Consider the following 25,642-nt stretch of genomic DNA (forward strand, 5'->3'; position numbering starts at 1 on the left):
ACAACCAACTCGCAAAGCCTATATTCAGACTGGCCTGTGCTCTTTGTATATAATTTCACCATGTATCAAAAGACTGATCAGGGTCACAATCCCAGCTCGCCATAAAGGCTAAATTCTATTTGAAAAACTGATGGAGGAATAAATGTGCAGGAAGAGCAGATGGAGAGAAGCAGGTGAGAGGGCTGGTAGGGGGATGCTGAGAGAAGCAGGTGAGTGAGGGCTGGTAGGGGGATGCTGAGAGAAGCAGGTGAGAGGGCTGGTAGGGGGGGGATGTTGAGAGAAGCAGGTGAGTGAGGGCGGGTAGGGGGGGATGCTGAGCGAAGCAGGTGAGTGAGGGCGGGTAGGGGGGGATGCTGAGCGAAGCAGGTGAGTGAGGGCAGGCGGGTAGGGGGGGATGCTGAGCGAAGCAGGTGAGTGAGGGCGGGTAGGGGGGGATGCTGAGCAAAGCAGGTGAGTGAGGGCGGGTAGGGGGATGCTGAGAGAAGCAGGTTAGAGAGGGCGGGTAGGGGGATTCTGAGAGAAGAAGGTGACAGAGGGCAGGTAGGAGGATTCTGAGACAAGCAGGTGAGAGAGGGCGGGTAGGGGGATTCTGAGAAAAGCAAGTGAGTGAGGGCGGGTAGGGGGATGCGGCTGGTTGATCGGCCTTCCCTGTAGCTCAGTTGGTAGAGCATGGTGTTTGCAACGCATGGGTGTTTGCAACGGCAGGGTTGTGGGTTCGATTCCCACGGGGGGCCAGTATGAAAAAAAAAATAATAATAATGTATGAAATGAAATGTAAGTCGCTCTGGATAAGAGCGTCTGCTAAATGACTAAAATGTAAATCAGAGCTGCCACACGTGATATGCGCATAAAAGTGAAGTGGACATTATTGGACTGGTGCATACAGTAGACTAGTTGCTGTTGCTTACACAATTAACTGAACTTAAACATTTTATAAACAGGCACCTGTGGGGTCTTTAGATCGGTAGGGCGGAAAATGTTGGTAGTATCATATGAAATGGTTCTCTAAAATGTTGGTATATATATTTTTTTTTTTAATTGTTAGTATTTTGATTTATTGTGTATGTAACATGTTTTATATTTACAGTCATATTAACTCTTGTAATAATGTTCACTCTTGACATTTGTTTTGTTTTTGAATTGATATTAGTACTATTATGTTTTGGTAAGGTGATATTACCGTGGTACCGGTATACCATGCAACACTAATTCCTTGAGTTATCCTTCTATTATTCTCTCTGCATTGTTGGGAAGGGCCCGTCAGTAAGCATTTCACTGTTTGTCTATACCCGTTGTTTACAGAGCATGTGACCAATAACATTTCATGATTTGACTTGTGCAAATGGCGGAGGCGCACGTGAATGCGCAAATGGAGGGCCGAGGGGAAGATTTGTGATTATATATTGTTTTCCTTTGTTGCTATTTGAACGGTTATTACGGCGATCGCAGTCATTGGCTGGCCAATTACAGTCACCAAAAATTCCATGACCGTCACAGCCCTAGCCTCAGTACTGTTCACAGTCCTGCTCTGCATTACCTGCCTTATGCCCCCCACGATCCAACTTCCAGCCATCAATACACCCCCTCTGGTATATCCAGCTCAAATCTTGTCATCTAAGGAGTTGTGACAGACTGAGTGGATAGCTACTGTCATTGGCACAATGTCCTGCCAAATAACTAAATGTCTTTCCTGTCTAGAGAACAAATATTAGATCAAGTAACTGGCCAAACTACCCTGGTCCCAGATCTGTTTGTGCAGTCTTGCCATATCCTTAAGCCGAGCATACAATACACGATTTTGGCACCGACTTAGCTGTTCCAGACAAGTTTGAGAAAAAAAAAATCCCCATGTCGTTGCCTCCTCAGGGTGTGCGGCCGTCACCGATGCGCATTTACTGCGAGTGGGTCAGAGACGCAATCTGAGGGCTACCAATCCTGTCTTTGAGCCAACCCAGACATCCCGATATTTTCAAACATTTGATTTTTAAAATCGGCACAAAATCTGCAATCATCTTGTAGTGCGAGACGTGCAACAACACGTTTTGAGAATGGGGATCAGCAATAGCCTATGAGAGCTCACCAGAGAAGCCAAAGATGACATTGTATCACATCACCCAGAACGTGTACACTCTTGAGCAGGAGCGATGACTAGGCTAGTACTAGTTTGTACTTCCCTTTAACCAAAGCCAGTGTCAAATCTTAACAGTTCTGAAGTTGAAAAGCAAATGTTATTTCATTCAAAATGTATATGCATACCACTATGCTGGCAAGTCAAAAAACTACAAGAAAGACGGTTGTGTAATGTAAGAGGCTCAGCAATGTTGGATTTTGAAAGTCCTGTAGTGTACAGATCGCATTACATGACAACACAAATAGATCTGAGAGCAGGCTATGGCCAAACTGGAAGACACTTTTTTTAAAAACACTACTTGACAACCAACACATTTAGAATAACACATTTTTACAAATAAAGGAAAAATGACTGCTTTTCAGGAGCTTCCACCAACACAGACAAAAATAATTGCCCAGGGGCCTGTCCAGGAGGATGTAACGTCACAAAACGTTCAGATAGAAATGTATCGTGAAGAACAGATATACAGTACCAGTCAAAAGTTTGGACACACCTACTCATTCAAGGGCTTTTCTTACATTTTTACTATTTTTTACAGTGTAGAATAGTGAAGATATGGAATCATGTAGTAACCAAAGAAGTGTTACATCAAAATATATTTCAGATTCTTGAAAGTAGCCACCCTTTGCCTTGGCATTCTCAACCAGCTTCACCTGGAATGCTTTTCCAACAGTCTTGACGGAGTTCCCACATATGCTGAGCACTTGTTGGCTGCTTTTCCTTCAATCTGCGGTCCAACACATCTCAATTGGGTTGAGGTCGGGTGATTGGGGAGGCCAGGTAAACTGATGCAGCACTCCATCACTCTGCTTCTTGGTCAAATAGCCCTTACACAGCCTGGAGGTGTGTTGGGTCATTGTCCTGTTGAAAAACAAATGATAGTGGGACTAAGCGCAAACCAGATGGGACGGTGTATCACTGAAGAATGCTGTGGTAGCCATGCTGGTTAAGTGTGCCTTGAATTCTAAATAGATCACTGACAGTGCCACCAGCAAAGCACCCCCACACCATCACACCACCTCCATGCTTCACAGTGGGAGCCACATACAGAGATCATTCGTTCACCTACTCTGCGTCTCACAAAGACACAGCGGTTGGAACCAAAAATCTCAAACTTGGACTCAGACCAAAGGACAGATTTCCACCGGTCTAACGTCCATTGCTCAGGTTTCTTGGCCCAAGCAAGTCTCTTCTTATTGGTGTCCTTTAGTAGTGGTTTCTTTGCTGCAATTCAACCCCGAAGGCCTGATTCACACAGTCTCCTCTGAACAGTTGATGTTGAGATGTGCCTGTTACTTGAACTCTGTGAAGCATTTATGTGGGATGCAATCTGAGGTGCCGTTAACTCTAATGAATTTATCCCCTGCAGCAGAGGTAACTCTGGGTCTTCCTTTTCTGTAGCGGTCTTCATGAGAGCCAGTTGCGACTGCACTTGAAGAAACTTTCAAAGTTCTTGACATTTTCCAGATTGACTGACCTTCATGTCTTAAAGTAATGATGGACAGTCATTTCTCTTTGCTTATTTGAGCTGTTCTTGCCATAATATGGACTTGGTCTTTTACCAAATAGGGCTATCTTCTGAATACCATCCCTACCTTGTCACAACACAACTGATTGGCTCAAAAGCTTTAAGGAAAGAAATTACACAAATGAACTTTTAAGAAGGCACACCTGTTAATTTTTATGCATTCCAGCTGACTACCTCTTGAAGCTGGTTCAGAGAATACCAAGAGTGTGCAAAGCTGTCATCAAGGCAAAGGTTGGCTACTTTGAAGAACCTAAAATATATTTTGATTTGTTTAACACTTTTTTGGTTACTACATGATTCCATATGTGTTATTTCATAGTTGTGATGTCTTCACTATTAGTCTACAATGTAGAAAATAGTAAAAATAAAGAAAAACCCTAGAATGAGTAGGTGAGTCCATATTTTTGACTGGTACTGTACTGTATAATTGTCTGTCAGACTAGAGATTGGGAATCGTGTCAGCTCTATTCGTTCCATTTCTATCGGTTTCTTGAATGTTCAGAACGTTTCAGACCACTGAGTAGTGAATTCACCTAGTTGTAGTTGGTTAAACTTACATGTTGTTCCTGCTACAGCCTTGTCCTTCCCCTCCAACAGATCCATGAGGTGTTGAGAAGCCTCTTCGTACTGGTCAGACAACCTGCAACAGGAGAGGTACAGTTGTAACTTGGGAAAGAAAGATACCTGTACACTGTTGAATGCTCCTGCAGTTTTATTGAGTGCAATATTTAGACCCAGAAGTCTTCGTCACGCTCGAGTTATAACGCCCATCTCAAGCTCTCTTGTCCATCAAGTCAATGCGAAACAGTGAAACCCCCACTTCTAAACATCCCAGTTGAACATCATGTTTATGCATGTATTTGACAAATGGTGTCATGTTCAAGTTCTCACCTGAGACCAAGTACGGCTGTGGCTGTCATGAAATTTTGAGGCTGGTGATTGTCAAGCGAATAACTGCCGGTCTCATGGTAAATGACCTTTAATTAACAAACTCATTTAGCATCTCCTGACTTCCACGCATAGCCTACAAGCCACTGATGACAACCTTTGGAACATCTACAAGTCTAATAAATCCATGTAATGTAGCCTACAACTTCACAGTAAATCCATCATTTATTTTAGACAGGTCAAAAGAAACATGTAGTCTATTTCAGAAGAACAGAATAGCATACTCCTGATCTGGCTATGCCATATGTCTGTGGGCAACACTAGTTCATTTAGCAGACAAGATTTGCTTAGAATTCCATGGCATTATTTTATAGTATGAAGAATACAAGTGAATATAGCTTAATAAAATTGAAAGGATATCTTCTCCAATTGATTTGAGGGAGTGCGCACATGCGGCTATTCTGTGTTGAGCGGTTAACAAAGAAACAGGTCCTCCTACAGTATATTCTTCATTTAGAGTTATTTACGTAACATTAGTTGTGATACAAACCTTGGGCTATATGTTTTGATTTTTAATACATTCTACGGCTCCACGATGCAAAAAAAAATAAAAAATTGCATGAAAAAGGCATGACAAGCACTTAATAATGCCTCAAATTTCCCAGCGGCATTCCATTTGTGTGGCCGTAATCCCCCCCTAAAAAAATCCATGCCTTTTGTGGCCAGTGTACCCTTGTGTTGAATATAATAATTATAATTCCATTCTCCCGGCTGTGCTCCCTGAAGCACCTCTCACTCACATGGCTCTCTAAGACATCTTAATTCTTATTAGCCAATGCCCGTCACATGATCGGGTCCTTCTCACAGGCTACAAGTGAAGACACATCGGGGACGCAACTGCGCGCATCCTTTTCGAATTCCGAGGTACATATTGAAGATACTGGAAGAACTGTCCACATTTACTTTTCGTCAGCCAACAAGATGAGAAGGCCTAACAAACAATAGCCTATGTCAAAGCAATAGCCTATATCAATCTACTATCCCCCATAGTACACAAGCTGACCTATTCTATTCTGTGCAATAAATAAATATTCCAAGCATAGTCTGGGACAGTTGTGGGATGCGATAGATCACAATTAAGTGAAAATGCCCGAGAAGCCGGTGTTTGGAGGATATATTGGCACAACTCTAGGGCTGGCAAACAGCGCCAATAAGTCCTCCAAACAACAGCTTCAAGGGCATTATCACTTTTACACAACTGGTTACCAACATATTCAAATAATGATTGACATATTTTCTACAAATGTGCCAGACAGCTAGAGAGTTAAAGCTGCAATATGTAACTTTTTGGGTGACCCACCCAAATTCACATAGAAATGTGTGTCAATCTCACAGAAAGCAAGTCTAAAAAGCAGTAGATATTTTCTTTGTGCGTCATTTCTATACTTCCCGTTCTTAATATTTTACTGCATAAGCTGCCTTACGGCACAAGCTGGGCACCACTAACAAGTGATAGGCTAATATTTTCACACATCAGACTATCCTTGATTTAATCTCGTCTATACTAAATAATGTGTGAAATTTGATTTGATTTAAAACAAACCACTATCATGCACCTGTTTCAAAACAAAAATATAGTGCATTCAGAAAGTATTCAGACCCCTTCACTTTTTCCACATTTCGTTACATTACAGCCTTATTCTAAAATTGATTCAATTGTTATTCCCCCCCCCCTCAATCTACACCCAATACCCACAAAATGAAAGCAAAAACAGATTTCGATTTTTTTGCAAATTCATTAAAACTAAAAAACAGAAATACCTTATTTCTGGGGAGGTGACTGAGAACCTAATGGTCACTCCGAAAGAGCTCTAGAGTTCCTCTGTGGAGATGGGAGAACCTTCCAGAAGGACAACCATCTCTGCAGCACTCAAACAATCATATCATTATAGTAGAGCGGCCAGACGGAATCCACTCATCAGTAAAAGGCACATGACAGCACACTTGGGAGTTCAGGCCATGAGAAACAAGATTCTCTGGTCTGATGAAACCAAGAGTGAACTTTTTGGCCTGAATGCCAAGCGTCAAGTCTAGAGGAAACCTGGCACCATCCCTACAGTGAAGCATGGTGGTGGCAGCGTCATGCTGTGGGGATGTTTATCATCGGCAGGGACTGGGAGACTAGTCAGGATCGAGGGAAAGATGAACAGATTAAAGTACAGAGAGATCATTGATGAAAACCTGCTCCAGAGCACTCAGGACCTCAGACTGAGGCAGGACAATGACACTAAGCACACAGCCACGGAGTGGAGTGGCTTCGGGACAAGTCTCTGAATGTCATTGTGTGGCCCAGCCAGAGCCCGGACTTGAACCTGACCGAACATCTCTGGAGAGACCTGAATTTAACTGTGCAGAGACGCTCCCCATCCAACCTGACAGAGCTTGAGAGGATCTGCAGAGAAGAATGGGGTATTGTGCGTAGATTGTATTTTTTTCAATCACCCATTTTAGAATTTATTTCACCTTTATTTAACCAGGTAGGCCAGCTGAGAACAAGTTCTCATCTACAACTGCGACCTGACCAAGATAAAGCAAAGCAGTAACACAAAAACAACAGAGTAACACATGATATGAACAAATGTACACTCAATAACACAAAAGAAAAATCTATATAGAGTGTGTGAAAATGCAGTAAGACTAGGGAGGTAAGGCAATAAATAGGCCATAGTGCAAAACAATTACAATTTAGCATTAACACTGGAGTTATAGATGTGCAGATGATGATGTGCAAGTAGAGATACTGGGGTGCAAAAGAGCAAAAAAATAACAATATGAGAATGAGGTAGTGGTGTGGGCTATTTACAGATGGGCTGTGGGCTATTTACAGGTGCAGTGATCGGTAAGCTGCTCTGACAGCTGATGCTTAAAGTTAAAGAGGGAGATATAAGACATAAGATATAAGGCCAAAGGAGCTTTGTTAGCTTTGGGGATGACCAGTGAAATATACCTGCTGGAGCGCATGCTACGGGTGGGTGTTGCAATGGTGACCAGTGAGCTGAGATAAAGCGGGGCTTTACCTAGCAAAGACTTAGATGACCTGGAGCCAGTGGGTTTGGCAACGAATATGTAGCGAGGGCCAGCCAACGAGAGCATACAGGTCGCAGTGGTGGGTAGTATATGGGTCTTCAGTGACAAAACGGACGGCACTGTGATAGACCGCATCCAATTTGTTGAGTAGAGTGTTGGAGGCTATTTTGTAAATTACATCACCGAAGTCAAGGATCGGTAGGACAGTCAGTTTTACGAGGGTGTGTTTGGCAGCATGAGTGAAGGAGGCTTTTTTGCGAAATAAGAAGCAGATTCTAAATTTCATTTTGGATTGGAGATGCTTAATGTGAGTCTGGAAGGAGAGTTTACAGTCTAACCAAACACCTAGCTATTTGTAGTTGTCCACATATTCTAAGTCAGAACTGTCCAGAGTAGTGATGCTGGTAGGGCGGGCGGGTGCGGGCAGCGATCGGTTGAAGAGCATGCATTTAGTTTTACTAGCATTTAAGAGCAGTTGGAAGCCACGGAATGAGTGTTGTATGGCATTGAAGCTCGTTTGGAGGTTTGTTAACACAGTGTCCAAAGAAGGGCCAAATATATAAAGAATAGTGTCGTCTGCGTAGAGGTGGATCAGAGAATCACCAGCAGCAAGAGCGACATCATTGATATATACAGAGAAGAGAGTCGGCTCGAGAATTGAACCCTGTGGCACCCCCATAGAGACTGCCAGAGGTCCAGACAACAGGCCCTCCGATTTAACACACTGAACTCCGTCTGAGAAGTAGTTGGTGAACCAGGCGAGGCAGTCATTTGAGAAACCAAGGCTATTGAGCCTGCTGATAAGAATGTGGTGATTGACAGAGTTGAAAGCCTTGGCCAGGTCGATGAAGACGGCTGCACAGTACAGTCTTTAATCGATGGCGGTTATGAAATCGTTAAGGACCTTGAGCGTGGCTGAGGTGCACCCATGACCAGCTCGGAAACCAGATTGCATAGTGGAGAATGTACGGCGGGATTCGAAATGGTCGGTGATCTGTTTGTTAACTTGTCTTTCGAAGACTTTAGAAAGGCAGGGCAGGATGGATATAGGTCTGTAACAGTTTGGGTCTAGAGTGTCTACCCCTTTGAAGAGGGGGATGACCGCGGCAGCTTTCCAATCTTTAGGGACCTCAGACGATACGAAAGAGAGGTTGAACAGGCTAGTAATAGTGGTTACAACAAATGCGGCGAATAATTTTAGAAAGGGAGTGTCCAGATTGTCTAGCTCAGTTGATTTGTAGGGGTCCAGATTTTGCAGCTCTTTCAGAACATCAGCTGTCTGGATTTGGGTGAAGTAGAAGCGGGGGGGGCTTGGGCAAGTTGCTGCGGAAGGTGCAGAGCTGTTGGCCGGGGTAGCGGTAGCCAGGTGGAAAGCATGGCCGGCCGTAGAAAAATGCTTATTGAAATTCTCGATTATCGTGGATTTATCGGTGGTGACAGTGTTTCCTAGCCTCAGTGCAGTGGGCAGTTGGGAGGAGGTGCTCTAATTCTCCATGGACTTCAGTGTCCCAAAACTTTTTGGAATTGGTGCTACAGGATGCAAATTTCTGTTTGAAAAAGCTAGCCTTTGCTTTCCTAACTGACTGTGTATATTGGTTCCTGACTTCCATGAAAAGTTGCATATCGCGGGGGCTATTCGATGCTAATGCAGTACGCCACAGGATGTTTTTGAGCTGGTCAAGGGCAGTCAAGTCAGGAGTGAACCAGGGGCTATATCTGTTCTTAGTTCAACATTTCTTGAACGGGGCATGCTTATTTAGGATGGTGAGGAAAGCACTTTTAAAAGAACAACCAGGCATCTTCTACTGATGGGATAAGGTCAATATCCTTCCAGGATACCCGGGCCAGGTCGATTAGAAAGGCCTGCTCACAGAAGTGTTTTAGGGAGCGTTTGACAGTGATGAGGGGTGGTCATTTGACCACGGACCCATTACGCATGCAGGCAATGAGGCAGTGATCGCTGAGATCTTGGTTGAAGACAGCAGAGGTGTATTTGGAGGGCAAGTTGGTCAGGATGATATCTATGAGGGTGCCCATGTTTACGGATTTAAGGTTGTACCTGGTAGGTTCCTTGATAATTTGTGTGAGATTGAGGGCATCTAGCTTAGATTGTAGGACGGCCGAGGTGTTAAGCATATCCCAGTTTAGGTCACCAAACAGTACAAACTCTGAAGATAGAAGGGGGGCAATCAATTCATATATGGTGTCCAGGGCACAGCTGGGGGCTGAGGGGGGTCTATAGCAAGCGGCAACAGTGAGATACTTATTTCTGGAAAGGTGGATTTTTAAAAGTAGAAGCTCAAACTGTTTGGGCATAGACCTGGATAGTAAGACAGATTGCAACTCCGCCCCAGTTGGCAGTTCTATCTTGACGGAAAATGTTGTAGTTGGGGATAAGAATAAGGCTAACATAACAAAAAGTGAAAAAGTCAAGGGGTCTGAATACTTTCTGAACGCACTGTAAATAGCGAATGGAGGACGGTTTCCCATGGTTCATTTTCATGCCAGCCAGGTAGGCTATACTCCTGTTTAACTGTGATTAATATTAGGAAAGTTGAGAAATAAATATAGTAGGCCTAGCCTAAAGAAAGCTGATGGGTTCCTCCTCTTTTTAATAGAGGCCATCAAAACTCTTTTCTCATGCAATTTCATAGCCTATAGAAATGTTGCGCATGTTTGATTAGATTTTCGATGACATTTGCACTGATGTCAGAGTGATTAGAGGGACAATAGAGTGCTGAGTACCAGGCAGTTAGCAAGTTTGGTAGGATACCAATGACCATCAGCAGCATCAGAGCCTAATACCAGTGACTAAACGGTCATGTGGAATTTGACTTCCGCCATGACTGCCCTGTGGCGGTAATACCGTCACCGTAACAGCTCTAAAACCAAGGAACATTTTCATGAGAGGCTGAAAGCCAATGTTTTATACCCCTCCTGAACATATTCTGTTGATTCTTCATCACTTCCAGTATTACACTTACTATGTACAAATAAATATATACCTTTAGCTCAAAATCTGAACATTGTGTGTGCATGCGTTTTACTAACCTGGTGTTTTGGTCTCGTTCTGGCCCCACTAGTTTGTAAAGCTCATCCAGGGTGGTGAGCTCTGAGTCTGTGAGGAGTGAGGGTGTGCCCCCCCCAGCAGCCCCCTGTCTCAGCTCCTGCCTTACACTGTCCTCTCCCAGCCTGTCCAGGAGGAACTGGAGCTCCAGCACAGTCTTCAGTCTCTTCTGCTCAGCCTCCTCTCTCTGGAGCTGCTCCCGCCGCACTGCCTTCTTCACTGCCTTCTGGATCTACAGAGACAGAAGAGACGAGACCAGGGAGTCAGAATCAAACACTGCAGGACCTCTCGGTTGCGTTTCATGCCAGGTCACCAGGAAGCCATTTCCACCCATCCGCCTTTGTTCACCCACATTCACAGATTTGATAGGACTACATTTGTAAAAGCATTACAGGAGAAACTAGGTGGAGCTATACTGCTTACACCTAGTTGTTTCACATCCATGAAGGAGGAGAAAGCATCCTCCCGAAACAAAACGCAACCCGGGCGTTGGCCACTTTAATGCAAACAGGGATGACACCAGAGAGGGGGACCCAAATCAGTCACATTCCTACAGACAAGGACACATTGCATTAGATACTCTTACATCTTGCCCCAGTGCGAGGAAGCTCTTCTGTAGCTCTCTGGCAAACTCCAGATTATTAGTCACTTCCTGATACTTGGTCAGGGCATCCTGCAGAGATAACAGAGCAAGAGAAAACTGGTTTACATTGGAGTAATTTAGCAGACTCTTATCCAGAGCGACTAACAGTTAGTGCATTCATCTTAATATATCTAGGTGGGACAACCACATATCAGTCATAGTAAGTACATTTTTCATCAATAGTAGCTATCAGCAAAGTCAGAGCTAGTAAGGGGGAAACAAGTGTTAGTTCACAAAAGCTTTTTTTGGGGGGTGGAGGGAGAATATGAGGGGGGTGCTGTGGGATTATATTAGATACACGTTGAAGAAGTACACTACCGTTCAAAAGTTTGCTGTCACTTAGAAATTCCCTTATTTTTTTTACAGAAAAGCACATTTATTGCCCATGAAATACAGAGTAGACATTGTTAATGTTGTAAATTACTATTGTTGCTGGAAACGACAGATTCACAAGTCCTCAACTGGCAGCTTCATTAAATAGAACCCGCAAAACACCAGTCTCAACGTCAGCAGTGAAGAGGCGACTCCGGGATGCTGGCCTTCTAGGTTGCTGATAATGGGCCTCTGTACGCTTATGTAAATATTCCATAAAAATAAAAAAAATGTAGGCATTTCCAGCTACAATAGTCATTTACAACATTAACAATGTCTACACTGTATTTCTGATCAATTTGATGTTATTTTAATGGACAGAAAATGTGCTTTTCTTTCATAAACAAGGACATTTCTAAGTGACCCCAAACTTTTGAACGGTAGTATAGGTTTCAGACGTTTTCGGAAGATGGGCAGGGACTAGGTAACACAAAAAAGCCAAACATATAATGATCAAAGTCTTAAAATGCATTGCACCCTTCCTTCCTGCTCCCTTAAAGTAATCACTGAACTGACGACATAGGCTAACTGATGAGAGCAATGTAATGGAAAGCTTGCTTTCACAACCCAATAATGACAGATCAGTGACTACTTCAAGGAAGTAGTCAGATCAGACCACATAGGACTCATATACAGTGTATGTTGTTGACCCACCAGCTGGTCCTGGTTGAGACGCTCCCCTTTATTCTTCTTGGCTTGATAATCGTCCAGCTTGCCCTGTGAGACAGAGGTCAGGATTTACATGCATTCATCAGAGGTGAAAATGATCCAAATAAAGGTTGATAGCATAATAACAATTAACAGATTCTCTATAGTAAAATCTCTCATGTGGTGATCCAGAGTGAAGCAGATGCCGTCACCTGACCAGTGAGATTTTTGTAATTGAAAATGTATGATTATGTCCAAAATACATAAAAACCTGCAACAGATATTCTACGGTAACCTTGGGCCTAGGCTAAAATGACTAATTATATAGGAACTCTCTACACTAAAATATGACAGTTTACTGCAAGCACTGACCACATATCAATGTGGTTGTTGATACCTCTGAGCAACGGCAATACATCTCAACATACACAAGTGTGCCTGACAGCTAAAGCTGCAATGTGTCACTTTTTGGGCAACCCAACCAAATTCACATAGAAATCTCTCCATCTCATTGAAAGCAAGTCTAAGAAGCAGTAGATCTGTTCTATATGCTTCCTGTTTAAAATATTTAACTTTCAGTTTTACACACCAGTTTCAAACAGCTGAAAATGCTATACATTTAATGTGCACAGTTTAGATTGCACAATGATTCTCTACACTATAATAGCTTGTTTTGTCACACAAACTGAAATTAGGCGAACTACTAGAATTTTAGCAACCAGGAAATGGCAGCGCAATATCTGCAATGTGCAATTAATGAGATGGACCGATAGGCAGTTCCTTCAGAGAAGCTTAGGAAAACATCACAAGTGTGTAACAATCTAGTCAGGGCTTGGAAATGGCAATATGAGTAAACACCATAGAGTTACATGGTGAACACTTGCTAGCTTAAATTAGGACTTGCATCTTGCAAAGTGAAAATTGTGTGCCTTTCCAAATCATGTCTAATCAATTGAATTTACCACAGGTGGAATCCAATCAAGTCGTAGAGCCATCTCAAGGATGATCAATGGAAACAGGATGCACCTGAGACCAATTTGCAAAGGGTCTGAATACTTATGTAAATAAGGTATCTTAAAAAAAAAAAATTATATACATTTGCAAACATTTCTAAAAAACTGTTTTCGCTTTGTCTTTATTGTGTGTAGATTGATGAGGAAAAAAATACATTTTAGAATAAGGCTGTAATGTAACAAAATGTGGACAAAGGTTAAGGGTATGTATACTTTCCGAATGCACTGTATGTTTGTATGGGTCTACACACCCATCCAAATAAGGCATTGTATTAATTGACCATCTACCTAATGTGCTTTCTAGCTAATTTTGAGGAAGATGAGCTCATGGTGCAACTAAGCACTGAAAGCAAAACAAGATGCTGTGTCCGCAGTTCTGGTTGACTTGAGACAGCAGTGTGTCCATTTTAGAGCTCCTCCTCCTCCCTCTCCAAGTATCCTCTCCTCTTTCCTCCTCTATACAAAGTCTGAAAAAATTGCATTGATTGATCTTCTAAGTCTGAGAGGAGACAGATCTGTCATTATCATGACCAGCACAATGCTGTTGGCACTGAAACAGAGCAGCACTAGCACACACTATTGATCAATTGAATAGAGTACACTATATCTTAAAATTGAAAAAAAAAAGCAGTCTGTTCTGCCTTTTTAACTTCCGGGCTCCCCCAACACAAGGGGTGATAAAAGCAACAGGGTTAGTCGCAGCACCCCTGAAGTAGGTTAGGTACGTTGCTCAAAGGCAAAATGGCAGTACTTGGCACCTGAGATGGAGGTATCAATAGAAGCAAACTAACTATTACGCCAATACCCCCAGGAGTCACTTTTACGCCACAGATTTGTGAAGGTTTCATTCCACAAAAATAAAAGGAGACACCTTTTTCTTCTCCATGTTGCGGACCTTCTTATCGATGACGCCAAGGACCTGCTTCATGGCCTCGGTCTGGGCCCCAGAGGACTGCCCTCCACCCAGGGTGATCTGTCCAGGAGTGGATCCCACGTCCGGGCTTGCCGACTGCACTGTCCTGTTGCCGTTCATCGCTGCGGGCATCTGAATGAAAAGAGAGACGAATATCATTAAGTTAGTTATGGAGGTAACGACAAGGAACAATTTCTGGCTATATCACCAAGGGGCAGTTTCCTGGATACTCCATGGAGCTTGCTTTTTGGTCCAGGACGTCGCCCCCAAGTGCATCATCTCATCTAACTAAATAATTGCTGGTGTAGCTAGCCAACTTTCAATTGTGGTTGAGCGAAAGGAAGCCCATCTGTGTGACATAAACGGTAACATGACTGGTGACACAACGCAACGCACTTCCACTTTGTCTCTGTACTGCTGTGCAGTTTGTGGCTACTTAGCTACCTGCCACACTTTTTTGCTTTTTGCTCTTAACTATTTAAATCAAACGTTGTATTTAACAATTCGACCAAGGTCTTAGTTTTGTCCATGCACTACCTTTTTGTATTACATTTTCTCACCCCTGACACTTTATCTGGACATAGATCTGCAAGACCTCCTCCACCTGAAAAAAAGAAAGCTCAGTAACATAATGAACTTTTAATATACAGGAGAACTATCATCTTATGGTGAGGATAGCTGAGTTGCAAGCTCAGCTTCAGACGCAATTGTTAGGCAAGGGCAATTTAAGTGTAGGAAAGGATGATACAGCGTCTGTGCCACGAGTGAATACATGTAGTATTGTTAATCCCCCTGCACAGTCCCTGAAGCCCAAAAAAATTCTCATGGCTTCTGGAAAGAAAGGCTTTTGGCATGCTCAACTGGTGTCGCTCATTCAGCCGACAGAAACGTTCAACCGGTTTTCCCGACTAAGCATTAGCTCTGACAAATTGAAAACCCTAGTCATTGGCGACTCCATTACCCGCAATATTAGATTTAAAAATAATCATCCAGCGATCCATTGTTTACCAGGGGGCAGGGCTACTGACGTAAAGGCTAATCTGAAGATGGTGCTGGCTGAGGCTAAAACTGTTGAGTGTAGATACTATATAGGGATATTGTTATCCACGTCAGTACCAACGATGATGGGAAAATAGTCAGAAGTCCCCAAGCGCAACATAACTTCACCGTGTAACTTAGCTAGAAATATGGGTTGGCATGGAGTAATTGTCTCTGGCCACCTCCCAGTTAGGGGGAGTGATGAGCTCTACAGCAGACTCGCACAACTCAATCACTGGTTGAAAACTTTTCTACCCCTCCCAAAAATGTAATTTTGTAGGCAACTGGCCCTCTTTCTGGGACTCCCCCACAAACAGGACCAAGCCTGGCCTGTTGAGGAGTGACGGACTCCATCCTAGCTGAAGGGGTGCTCTCATCTTATCTATGAACATAGACAGGGCTCTAAGTCCTCTAGCTCCTCAATGATATAGGGTGCAGGCCAGGCAGCAGGATGTTAGCCAGCCTGCCTGGTTAGTGGAGTCTGCCAATAGCATAGTCAGTGTATTACGCTAGCTTTCCCATCGAGACCATATCTGTTCCTCAATCTTGGTCGGGCAAATCTAAACATGGTAGTGTTCGCCTTAGCAATATCACCGAAATAAATACCTACTCTATTTCTGTCATTATTGAAAGAGATTGTGATAATATCTCACATATCAAAATAGGACTACTTAATGTTAGATCCCTCACTTCAAAGGCAGTCATAGTCAATAAACTAAATAACCAATCATAACCTCGACGTGATCGGCCTGACTGAAACATGGCTCAAGCCTGATGAAATTACTGTGTTAAATGAGGCTTCTCCTCCTGGTTACACTAGTGACCATATCCCCCCGCGCATCCCGCAAAGGCTAACATTTTTGTATTTTGAGCTTCTAGTCATGAATACTATGCAGCCTACTCAATCACTTTTTATAGCTACTGTTTACAGGCCTCCTGGGCTGTATACAGTGTTCCTCACTGAGTTCCTATCGTACCTTGTAGTCATGGCAGATAACATTCACATTCTTGGCTTTCGGAGTCATCGTTGACTTGGTGGGTTTTGTCAAACACGTCCCTGAACCTAAGCAAAGCCACAGTCATACCCTGTATCTAGTTTTGAATAAGTATTCTGGACCTAAATGTTTTTCTTTATAATCCTGGACTAAATCGTACCACCATCTTATTACGTTTGCAATCTCAACAAATAAACTGCTCAGACCCCAACTAAGGATTATCAAAAGACACGCTATAAATTTTCAGGCAACCCAAAGAGTCCTAGATGCCCGTCCAGACTCCCTGCACTTACCCAAGGACGTCGGGTGCACAGAAAATAACCGAGCCCTGAAGCAAGCTTCCAGAAAATTGGAATGGAAATGGCATTTAACCAAACTGGAAGTCTTCCGACTAGCTTGGAAAGACAGCACCGTGCAATATCGCAGAGCCCTCACTGCTGCTCAATTAGCCTACTTTTCCAATCTAATTGAGAATAAAAACTGTCCAAAATGTATTTTTGATACTGTCGCAAAGCTAACTAAAAAGCAGCATTCTCCAAGAGAGGATGGCCTTTTTAAATCCTGTATTTCTCAACACATTCACGAAAATAGTCATGGCCTCTAAACCTTGCAGCTGCCTACTGGACCCTATTCCAACTAAACTACTGAAAGAGATACTTCCTGTTCTTGGCCCTCCTATGTTGAACATAAATAAAATGTCTCCATATCCTCCGGATGTGTGCTAAAAGCACTAAAAGTGGCAGTAATAAAACCTCTCCTGAAAAAGCCAACCGACCTAGAAAAAAAAGAAAAATACAATTGGCATCTCTCGAATCTCCCATTCCTCTCAAACATTTTAGAAAAAGCAATTAGGCAGCAACTCAATGCCTTCCTGAAGACAAATAATATATACGAAATGCAGCAGTCTGGTTTTAGACCCCATCATAGTACTGAGACGGCACTCATGCAGCTGGTAAATTACTATTGAATGGTGTCAGACCAAGGCCCTGCATCTGTCCTCGTGCTCCTAGACCTTAGCGCCACTTTGACAACATCAATCACCACATTCTTTTGGAGAGATAGGAAAACCTAATTGGTCTACATGGACAAGTTCTTGCCTGGTTTAGATCTTATCTTTCGGAAAGATATCGGTTTGTCTCTGTGGAGGGTTTGTCCTCTGACAAATCAATGGTAAGTTCAGTGTTCCTCAAGGTCCCATTTTAGGACCACTATTGTTTTCCCTACATATTCTACCTCTTGGTGATGTCGTTCAGAAACAATGTCAACTTCCTCTGCTAAGCGGACGACACACAGCTGTACATTTCGATGAAACATGGTGAAGCCCCAAAATTGCCTACCCTGGAAGCCTGTGTTTCAGACATAAGGAAGTGGATGGCGTAAATGTTTTTACTTTTAAACTCGGATAAAACAGAGATACTTCTTCTAGATCCCAAGAAACAACGAGATCTGCTGTTTGATCTGACAATTCATCTTGACGGTTGCAAAGTCATCTCAAATAAACCTTGACCTCAGCGTTACTCTGGACACTGATTTCTCTTGACGAACATATCAAGAATATTTCAAGGGCAGCTTTTTTTCCATCTTTGTGACATCGCAAAAATAAGACACCGTTTGTCCAAATATGCAGAAAAGCTAATCCATGCTTTTGCCACTTCTAGATTAGACAGCTGCAATACTCTACTCTCAGGCTATCTGGATAAAGCACTAAATAAACTTCAATTAGTGCTAGCCTCGCTACACTGCCTTCCACTTAACAGTAAGGCTGATTTCAAGGTTTTACTACTACCCTACAAAGCATTACATGAACTTGCTCCTACCTCTCTCCGATTTGGTCCTGCCGTACATACCTACACGTACGCTACGATCACAAGACGTAGGCCTCCTTATTGTCTCTAGAATTTCTAAGCAAACAGCTGGGGAATGTACTGCCTATCCATGTGAGAGACGCACATTCGGTCTCGACTTTCAATTCTTTACTAAAGACTCATCTCTTCAGTAGGTCCTATGATTGCGTGTAGCTTTGCCCAGGGGTGCAAAGGTGAACAGCAAGGCACTGGAGTGATGAACCGCCCTTGCTGTCTCTGCCTGGCCGGCTCCCCTCTCGCAACTGAGATTCTCTGACTCTAAAGGGGGCTGAGTCACTGGCTTACTAGTGCTCTTCCATGCCGTGCCATGCTTTTTTCCCACTATAATCGACTTGAGTGGGTTGAGTCACTGACGTGATCTTCCTGTTCGGTCTTCCACCCCCTCGGGCTTTTTCAGTGGAGATCTTTGTCTAAGGGTAATAAGTTGGTGATCTGTTGATATCCCTCTAGTGGTGTGGGAGCTTTGCTTTGTTAAAGTGAGTGGGATTATATCCTGCCTGGTTGGCCCTGTCCTGGGGTATCATCTGCCAGGGCCACAGTGTGAACTTGATTGTGATTCTCCCTCTAATTCTCCCATCTCTCCCTCTCTGAGGACCTGAGCCCTAGGACCATGCATCAGGACTACCTGGCCTGATGACTCCTGGCTGACCCCAGTCCACCTGGTCATGTTGCTGCTCCAGTTTCAACTGTTCTGTCTGCGGCTATGGAACCCGGACCAGTTCGCAGGACATGCTACCTTGTCCAGGACATGCTGTTTCCGACCCTCTCTCGCACCTGCTGTCTCCACATCTGAATGCTCAGCTATGCAAACCAACTGACATTTGCTCCTGAGGCGCTGACCTGCTGCACCCTCTACAATCATTGATTATTATTTGACCCTGCTGGTCATCTATGAACGTTTAAACATCTTGAACAACGATCTGGCCTTAATGGCAATATAGTCTTGTCTCCACCTGACACAGCCAGAAGAGTGCTGGCCACCCCTCAAAGCCTGGTTCCTCTCTAGGTTCCTGCCATTCTAGGGAGTTTTTCCTAGCCACCGTGCTTCTACATCTGTATTGCTTGCTGTTTTTAGGCTGAGTTTCTGTATAAACACTTTGACATCTGCTGATGTAAAAAGGGCTTTATAAATATATTTGATTTGATTTAATGTGGTGCACACTATCTAGCCTTTGAGCACAATGGGCAACGTGGTGGAATATTAGTCTGAGGGCCTACGAAGGTACCAAGTGAAGTGCGCAATGTTTTGTGTCAGGCTCGGTTGTTAGCTAGCTAGGGTGGCTAGCTAGGTTCATCAACACACAATGAATAATCGAACCGAGTTAGTTACATGGTCCACACTTGATTCAACAGATCAAGTGTTGCCAGCCGCGCCCGCCGAACTATTTAAATAGCTCATGAATTTGCTAACCAGGTTCAAAAACATAAGTTAACCTATCTAAGTTAACTAACTAACGTTAAGTATCACAGGCAGCTGGATCTTACCGAGATGCCAGATAACGTTAATTCGCCTATCATCGCATAAAGCCTGCAACATTACCTGCCGGTAGTTAGCAGATTTTCAACCAGGCAGCACACCGCGGACGCAGATTGCCAAGATAGCTAACTAACATTTACTAAATCAAATGACCAAATAGGATAAATCATTTCGATTATTCAATGTAGATATAGATAGCTGCCAGAGACGGTAACTCTGACACTGGCCAATGATAACTCACTCAGCTAGCTAAAGTTAGCTTAGCATAGTTGTGCCCCCTTATCTAGCTAATGTGTTAATTTGGCTAGCTACACATTTGCATACCTTTACGCTCTATGTATCCACAAGAAAGCTTGTTCACCAGAGAAATTGAATATCCAAGGTGTTTTTATCGTGTTGCTTTATTTTCTCTTTCAATACCGTGGGATCCGCCCAGCCGGCCTCACCGACAACTGAGACGGTTTGATCAAATATTTTTTAGAACTAACCCAAGATAGACCAGAGCCTGTCGTTTCCAATAGAGCAAATAGTGGGTAAAACAAGCAAGGAGGTGGGAAGAGCCAAGCACGATCTAGTGAGATCCTATTGGTGCGTTCTATCATTTATTTGCATATTTCCGCTAGGGAACGCCTACTTTGTGAAGTGTGCGTGTGTAGTAACTCAATTCGCCCTTGCACTCCTTCTAAACAGCGCCATTTTTAGAAACTTTTGCAAAGGGTAAAGTCTACAAAACGCAGTCCACTCTGTGTATTACAGATTTTAGTTGTGTAAAAAATAAACTGTGTGGAGATCAAAAGTTTCATCGATGAGAAAATTAGCAGAATGTCGTTCAAAATCCATCACGCTCCATCTTCTCCGACAGCCGGCCACTGAGCTTCCTCTCATCACCATATTTGGTAGTGAGTGGAAACGCCACCGGATGCTTCACATTCATACGTCCGATAAAATATCTGGCTCATTATGGTTTGATTGGTGAAGGAACTCTTTATAAAGAAGGTCCTTTTTCGGCTGTCCAAAATATGCCAGACTGAACAAACCAAACAAACACACGGGATGAAAAACAAAATTGTTTCGCCTTTTGTAAGAGTTCATGGTAAAATACAAACTGTAGACTCGTATGTTGATGAAATATTAACATTTACAAAACAGATTGTATATTTCTTAGACGGGCATAAATAAGCATAGCCAATCTTTGCAAAATCACTTGTATTGATTTGTTCAAGGTATGGGCGTTGTAGATTTCTTGCTGTCTTGCACTGATTTTGTGTTTAATCAATGCATTGATTTAGGTTCAAATTTTGTCAGATTGAACAGGACAGTGATGAGGATCTCTATTAATGTATTTACTGTACATCAGCAGGGGGCAGTAAAGTGCCATGTAAATTAACGGTACTGTATGCATAATTATTAGGTTTATTTGACTGTACCAGATGTTTATTTTAACCTTATTTAGCTAGGCAAGTTAGTTAAGAACAAATTCTTATTTACAATGACGGCCTACGCCAGCTGAACCCTCCACTAACCCAGACGATGCTGAGCCAATTGTGTGCCGCCCTATGTGACTCCTGATCACGGCCGGTTGTGATACAGCCCAGAATCGAACCCGGGTCTGTAGTGACGCCTCTTGCACTGTGATGCAGTGCCTTAGGCCGCTTTGCCACTCTGTCCCATAAATAGATAGATTGGTGGCTAGGCACTCAACATCAATTCTTTACCAGTTGACATGATCCTTTTTCATTGTGCACTTTGATGGCAGACTTAAGGAACCTCAGGCTCATATATATACACCTCCTTCATAGATAACCAGCCTATTTACTTGTCCACCTGACAAGGAATCAAATGAGGGATGATAATATATAGGCCTACTACTAGGGCTTGCCTACTTTTCTAATAATCCACCAGATATGAAATATTACATTTGTTCATATTTGGCTATTCCTTTGATTATCAGGCCTTTCCTCCTGTTGATTCAACATCAGATGATGGATGATTTGGATATAATTCCTCACCTTTTTCATGTCCCCAATGTAGGCCTACCAGAGAACCTTCTTTAAATCTATACATCATGCACTTGAGTTCGTAAACTATTCCTCTCTATTCTGTCTCTTCTCCATTATTCCTATGAGAATAACCTCTCCCCATAAATCCATCCTGATTGTTGTTATTTTAGATTAGAGAGTAAACTATCAGAGCAAACTAACTAGGTTTCTTAAAAAAAAATTGAAATCAGTCTGCATCAGTGTGTTTGGCATCTTAAATGCAAGTAAAACTAAATGCATGCTCTTCAACCGATCGCTGCCCGCACCTGCCCACCCGTCTAGCATCACTACTCTGGACGGTTCTGACTTAGAATACTATACAACTACAAATACCTAGGTGTCTGGTTAGACTGTAAACTCTCCTTCCAGACTCACATTAAGCATCTCCAATCCAAAATTAAATCTAGAATCGGCTTCCTATTTCGCAACAAAGCATCCTTCACTCGTGCTGCCAAACACCCTCGTAAAACTGACTATCCTTCCGATCCTTGACTTCGGCGATGTCATTTACAAAATAGCCTCCAACACTCTACTCAGCAAATTGGATGTAGTCTATCACAGTGCCATCTGTTTTGTCACCAAAGCCCCATATACTATCCACCACTGCGACCTGTGTGCTCTCGTTGGCTGGTCCTCGCTACATATTCGTCGCCAAACCCACTGGCTCCAGGTCATCTATAAGTCTTTGCTAGGTAAAGTCCCGCCTTATCTTAGCTCACTGGTCACCATAGCAACACCCACCCGTAGCACGCACTCCAGCAGGTATATTTCACTGGTCACCCCCAAAACCAATGACTGGAACAAATTGCAAAAATCACTGAAGTTGGAGACTCATATCCCCCTCACTAACTTTAAGCATCAGCTGTCAGAGCAGGTCACAGATCACTGCACCTGTACATAGCCCATCTGTAAATAGCCCATCCAACTACCCCATCCCCATATTGTAATTTGTTTTTTAAATGCTCTTTTGCACCCCAGTATCTCTACATGCACATTCATCTTCTGCACATCTATCACTCCAGTGTTTAATTGCTAAATTGTAATTACTTAACCATTACGGCCTATTTATTGCCTTACCTCCCTAATCCTACCTCATTTGCACACACTGTATATAGACTTTTCTATTGTGTTATTGACTGTACGTTTGTTTATTCCATGTGTAACTCTGGGTTGTTGTTTGTCTCTCACTGCTTTGCTTTATCTTGTCCAGGTTGCAGTTGTAAATGAGAACTTGTTCTCAACTGGCCTACCTGGTTAAATAAAGGTAAAATAAAAAAAATATACAGTAAACCGTTAACATGGCCACCATGCTCTTTGATTGCACTGGCCCATTGAAAGGCTGTTTTCTTTTAGGGATAATACTGATTGTGGGAGGATGTCTAAGGGAAGAAAAACTCCCTTTGAATGAGTGACTTATTTCCGTTCGGCACCCTGCTGTGTTTCAGTTAGACAGCAGGGCTGACTTGTTTTCAAAATTACTTTAGAAAGGCCTGGGTAATGCTCATTAAGGCAAGCAATAAGGACAATTTGTGTTTTTTATTGGACAAGTTCAGGTAGTCCCTTCCTGTTTCATACCGATTTCTTCCTTTTGATGCCTAATGAACACGACCCTTGCTAAAGCTCTGACCTTAGTGGCATTTGTGAAGCCATCAACTCAATTCTTCTCTCTCCAGTCTCTTCACTAAAAGTTCACCATTGTAGCCTAATAATGCATTATGAATCATATTGATGTCATTTTAAGAGAGGTGAACTGAACTTCAGAAGGGGTTCAGGCTTTGAATAAGGAGCCAATAATGAGTTTGCATCAGATTATAGACAGAAAGCAGTAGCCTGGCTATTGCTGTTCCAGAGTTTGCAGTTATCACAGTCAATAGTGAAGAGCACTCTGCCTTGTTACAGGAAATAGGCCTTTCTCTCTCTCTCTGTGTGTGTGTGTGTGTGTGTGTGTGTGTGTGTGTGTGTGTGTGTGTGTGTGTGTGTGTGTGTGTGTGTGTGTGCGCGTGTTTAGACAGTCTGTGATCGAGTACCACTTTGTCTTGCCAGTAGATACATTTTTTTAATTAGAAGAAAACAAGGCATACTGGGCAACAAACATCTCTAGGGGTGTTACAAAGTGCTGTATAAACATATTGTTACCAGAGACGAGTGCTGACAAACAAGTCAACTTTAGCCTAATTCTCAATATTAAGGATCTTATTTTGACCAGTTTCTTACAGCATGAGTGGATTATAATTAATGGACATTTTTGTACGGGTTGATAGATTTTTAGTTAGGGCAAATCTAGTCTGAAAATTTAAATACACTACAAGTTTGCATTTCCTTCTGTCTTTGGACCAGCTAAGTGTCTAGAAATGTGTGTTCTTCTGACAAAGGGTTGACAATGTGACAGTAAAGCACCATATGAGAGAGCACAGCATGCCAGTGATGTCGTTACACTATCTGACATGACAGTCGCTAGAGTGCAGTGTGAGTGTGACACAGTTGTGGTGTACCCACTATGGCAGACAATCCAGGAATCTGTCTGATTTCCCAGGCAGCTCTGCAGCAGGGCAGGGGTCCATATGACAGCGCACACCATGACGACGGTAGCTTTACCCTGTCTGACATGACAGAGGTGTGGTATGTCATTGGCGTGCCCACTGTGACAGTAGTAGGTCTCTGGTGATTTCACAGGCAGCTCTGCAGCAGAACAAGAAGGCAGGGGTTACAGATTTTCTACAGGAGGATTAGGACAGGGTTCCCACTGGGTTACGGGTGCCAGGAGCCAGGAGTCCTGCTGCATCTGGACCATTTCCTTCAGCCTCCAGGGGCCTCCAGAGTTCCACATGGGCCTCCACACTGGGACTACCTCGTGCCAAATAACCCTCCTAAATCAGCCCTTGTCTCCCCCTGTCCACCTCTTCTGCGCCATCTACTTCAGTCTTTGGGGAGACAAGGTAACCAAGTCTGACACACTCATAACTCTAGAGCAGATGTTCAACCTTTTTTGGTCTAATCATGTTGCTATTCTTGAAGTAACCTCTCTTTTGCAAACCCCTCTTTTGAAACCATATATCATTAGCTGGGCCAGCTGCAGGCATAAGTGGTCCCTGAGGTCTCAACTTACTGTTGAAAGTTAGAATAGTAAAATATACAAGGTGCAAGTTTGAAATTTCATTGTGCATCAGCAGTTTTTTCTCTTGTTTTGTCAGTCACTGACAGTTACTCAATTACCCATGTCAGCTAACAATTTTTAGATTGGTAAATTAGTCTAGCCAGTTATCTAAACTTGGGGCACATGCACAGGGGCCCCCCATTGATTTTGTTAGTCATTTTCACTCAGATATCATTATCATGGCATAAGTCATGGAAAAATGTGTAAAATTGCAGAAAATTTGCTTTAAAATTGCAATAATTTATTTCCACCCCATGGCAAAATGGGTAGAATTGCAGGAAATGTGTTTTAAAACTGCAAAATGTTCTGTCTGTCAAATGTCAAAATTAGTAGTATTGCATGAAATGTGTTATAAAATGTACAAAAAAGTTTTGCTTTTAAGGGAGTGGCTCCTAAACCGTAAACGGATCTATTTTTTCAATGGCTCTGTATCCGTGAGTGTGCAAATTCTCTAGGGAATTTGGGACTTAGGATCGGATTACATACATACCGGTAGTTAAATCAGAGTTAATGCCAAAAATATGATATCCACAATGTCAATAAGCAAAAAAACAAACAACCAAAACATCAATAGCCATTACAATGTCGAAACAGGATTTTGACATGAGTTCAGTACCATTTGCTTAATTTAGCAGACCCACGACTATGGTGTATCGACATTAGCTAGCTAGCTAGTGTTAGCTACATAGCTAGACAGCCTAGCAAGCTCCAGAAACCGATGCAACCCAGCTGGATACTTGTCTAGCTATATGACCAGTGGTGACAGTGAGGTCCCTATGAGATT

At 42.9% G+C, this 25,642-nt stretch overlaps 1 protein-coding gene across 4 annotated transcripts in view; it reads right to left on the reverse strand.

The window, feature by feature from the left end:
• Positions 1–20,189, reverse strand: part of caprin1b (cell cycle associated protein 1b) — a 32,486-nt gene extending 12,297 nt beyond the window's left edge. The window contains exons 1-6 of one of the 4 annotated variants that reach the window (XM_029697306.1): positions 19,990–20,189; positions 14,273–14,422; positions 12,371–12,433; positions 11,288–11,374; positions 10,686–10,933; positions 4,217–4,299 (exon numbers count right to left, since the gene is read on the reverse strand). In XM_029697306.1, coding sequence (XP_029553166.1) covers positions 4,217–4,299; positions 10,686–10,933; positions 11,288–11,374; positions 12,371–12,433; positions 14,273–14,422 — 631 coding nt within the window. In that variant the 5' untranslated portion in view covers positions 19,990–20,189. Of the gene's footprint in view, positions 1–4,216; positions 4,300–10,685; positions 10,934–11,287; positions 11,375–12,370; positions 12,434–14,248; positions 14,423–16,616; positions 16,641–19,989 lie in introns of those variants that run through there. The other 3 variants (XM_029697304.1, XM_029697307.1, XM_029697305.1) reach the window with 3 other exon arrangements.
• Between the last annotated feature and the right edge of the window lie 5,453 nt (positions 20,190–25,642).

The sequence above is a fragment of the Salmo trutta genome, chromosome 17, assembly GCF_901001165.1.
Source record: "Salmo trutta chromosome 17, fSalTru1.1, whole genome shotgun sequence".
Taxonomy (NCBI): Eukaryota; Metazoa; Chordata; class Actinopteri; order Salmoniformes; family Salmonidae; genus Salmo; species Salmo trutta.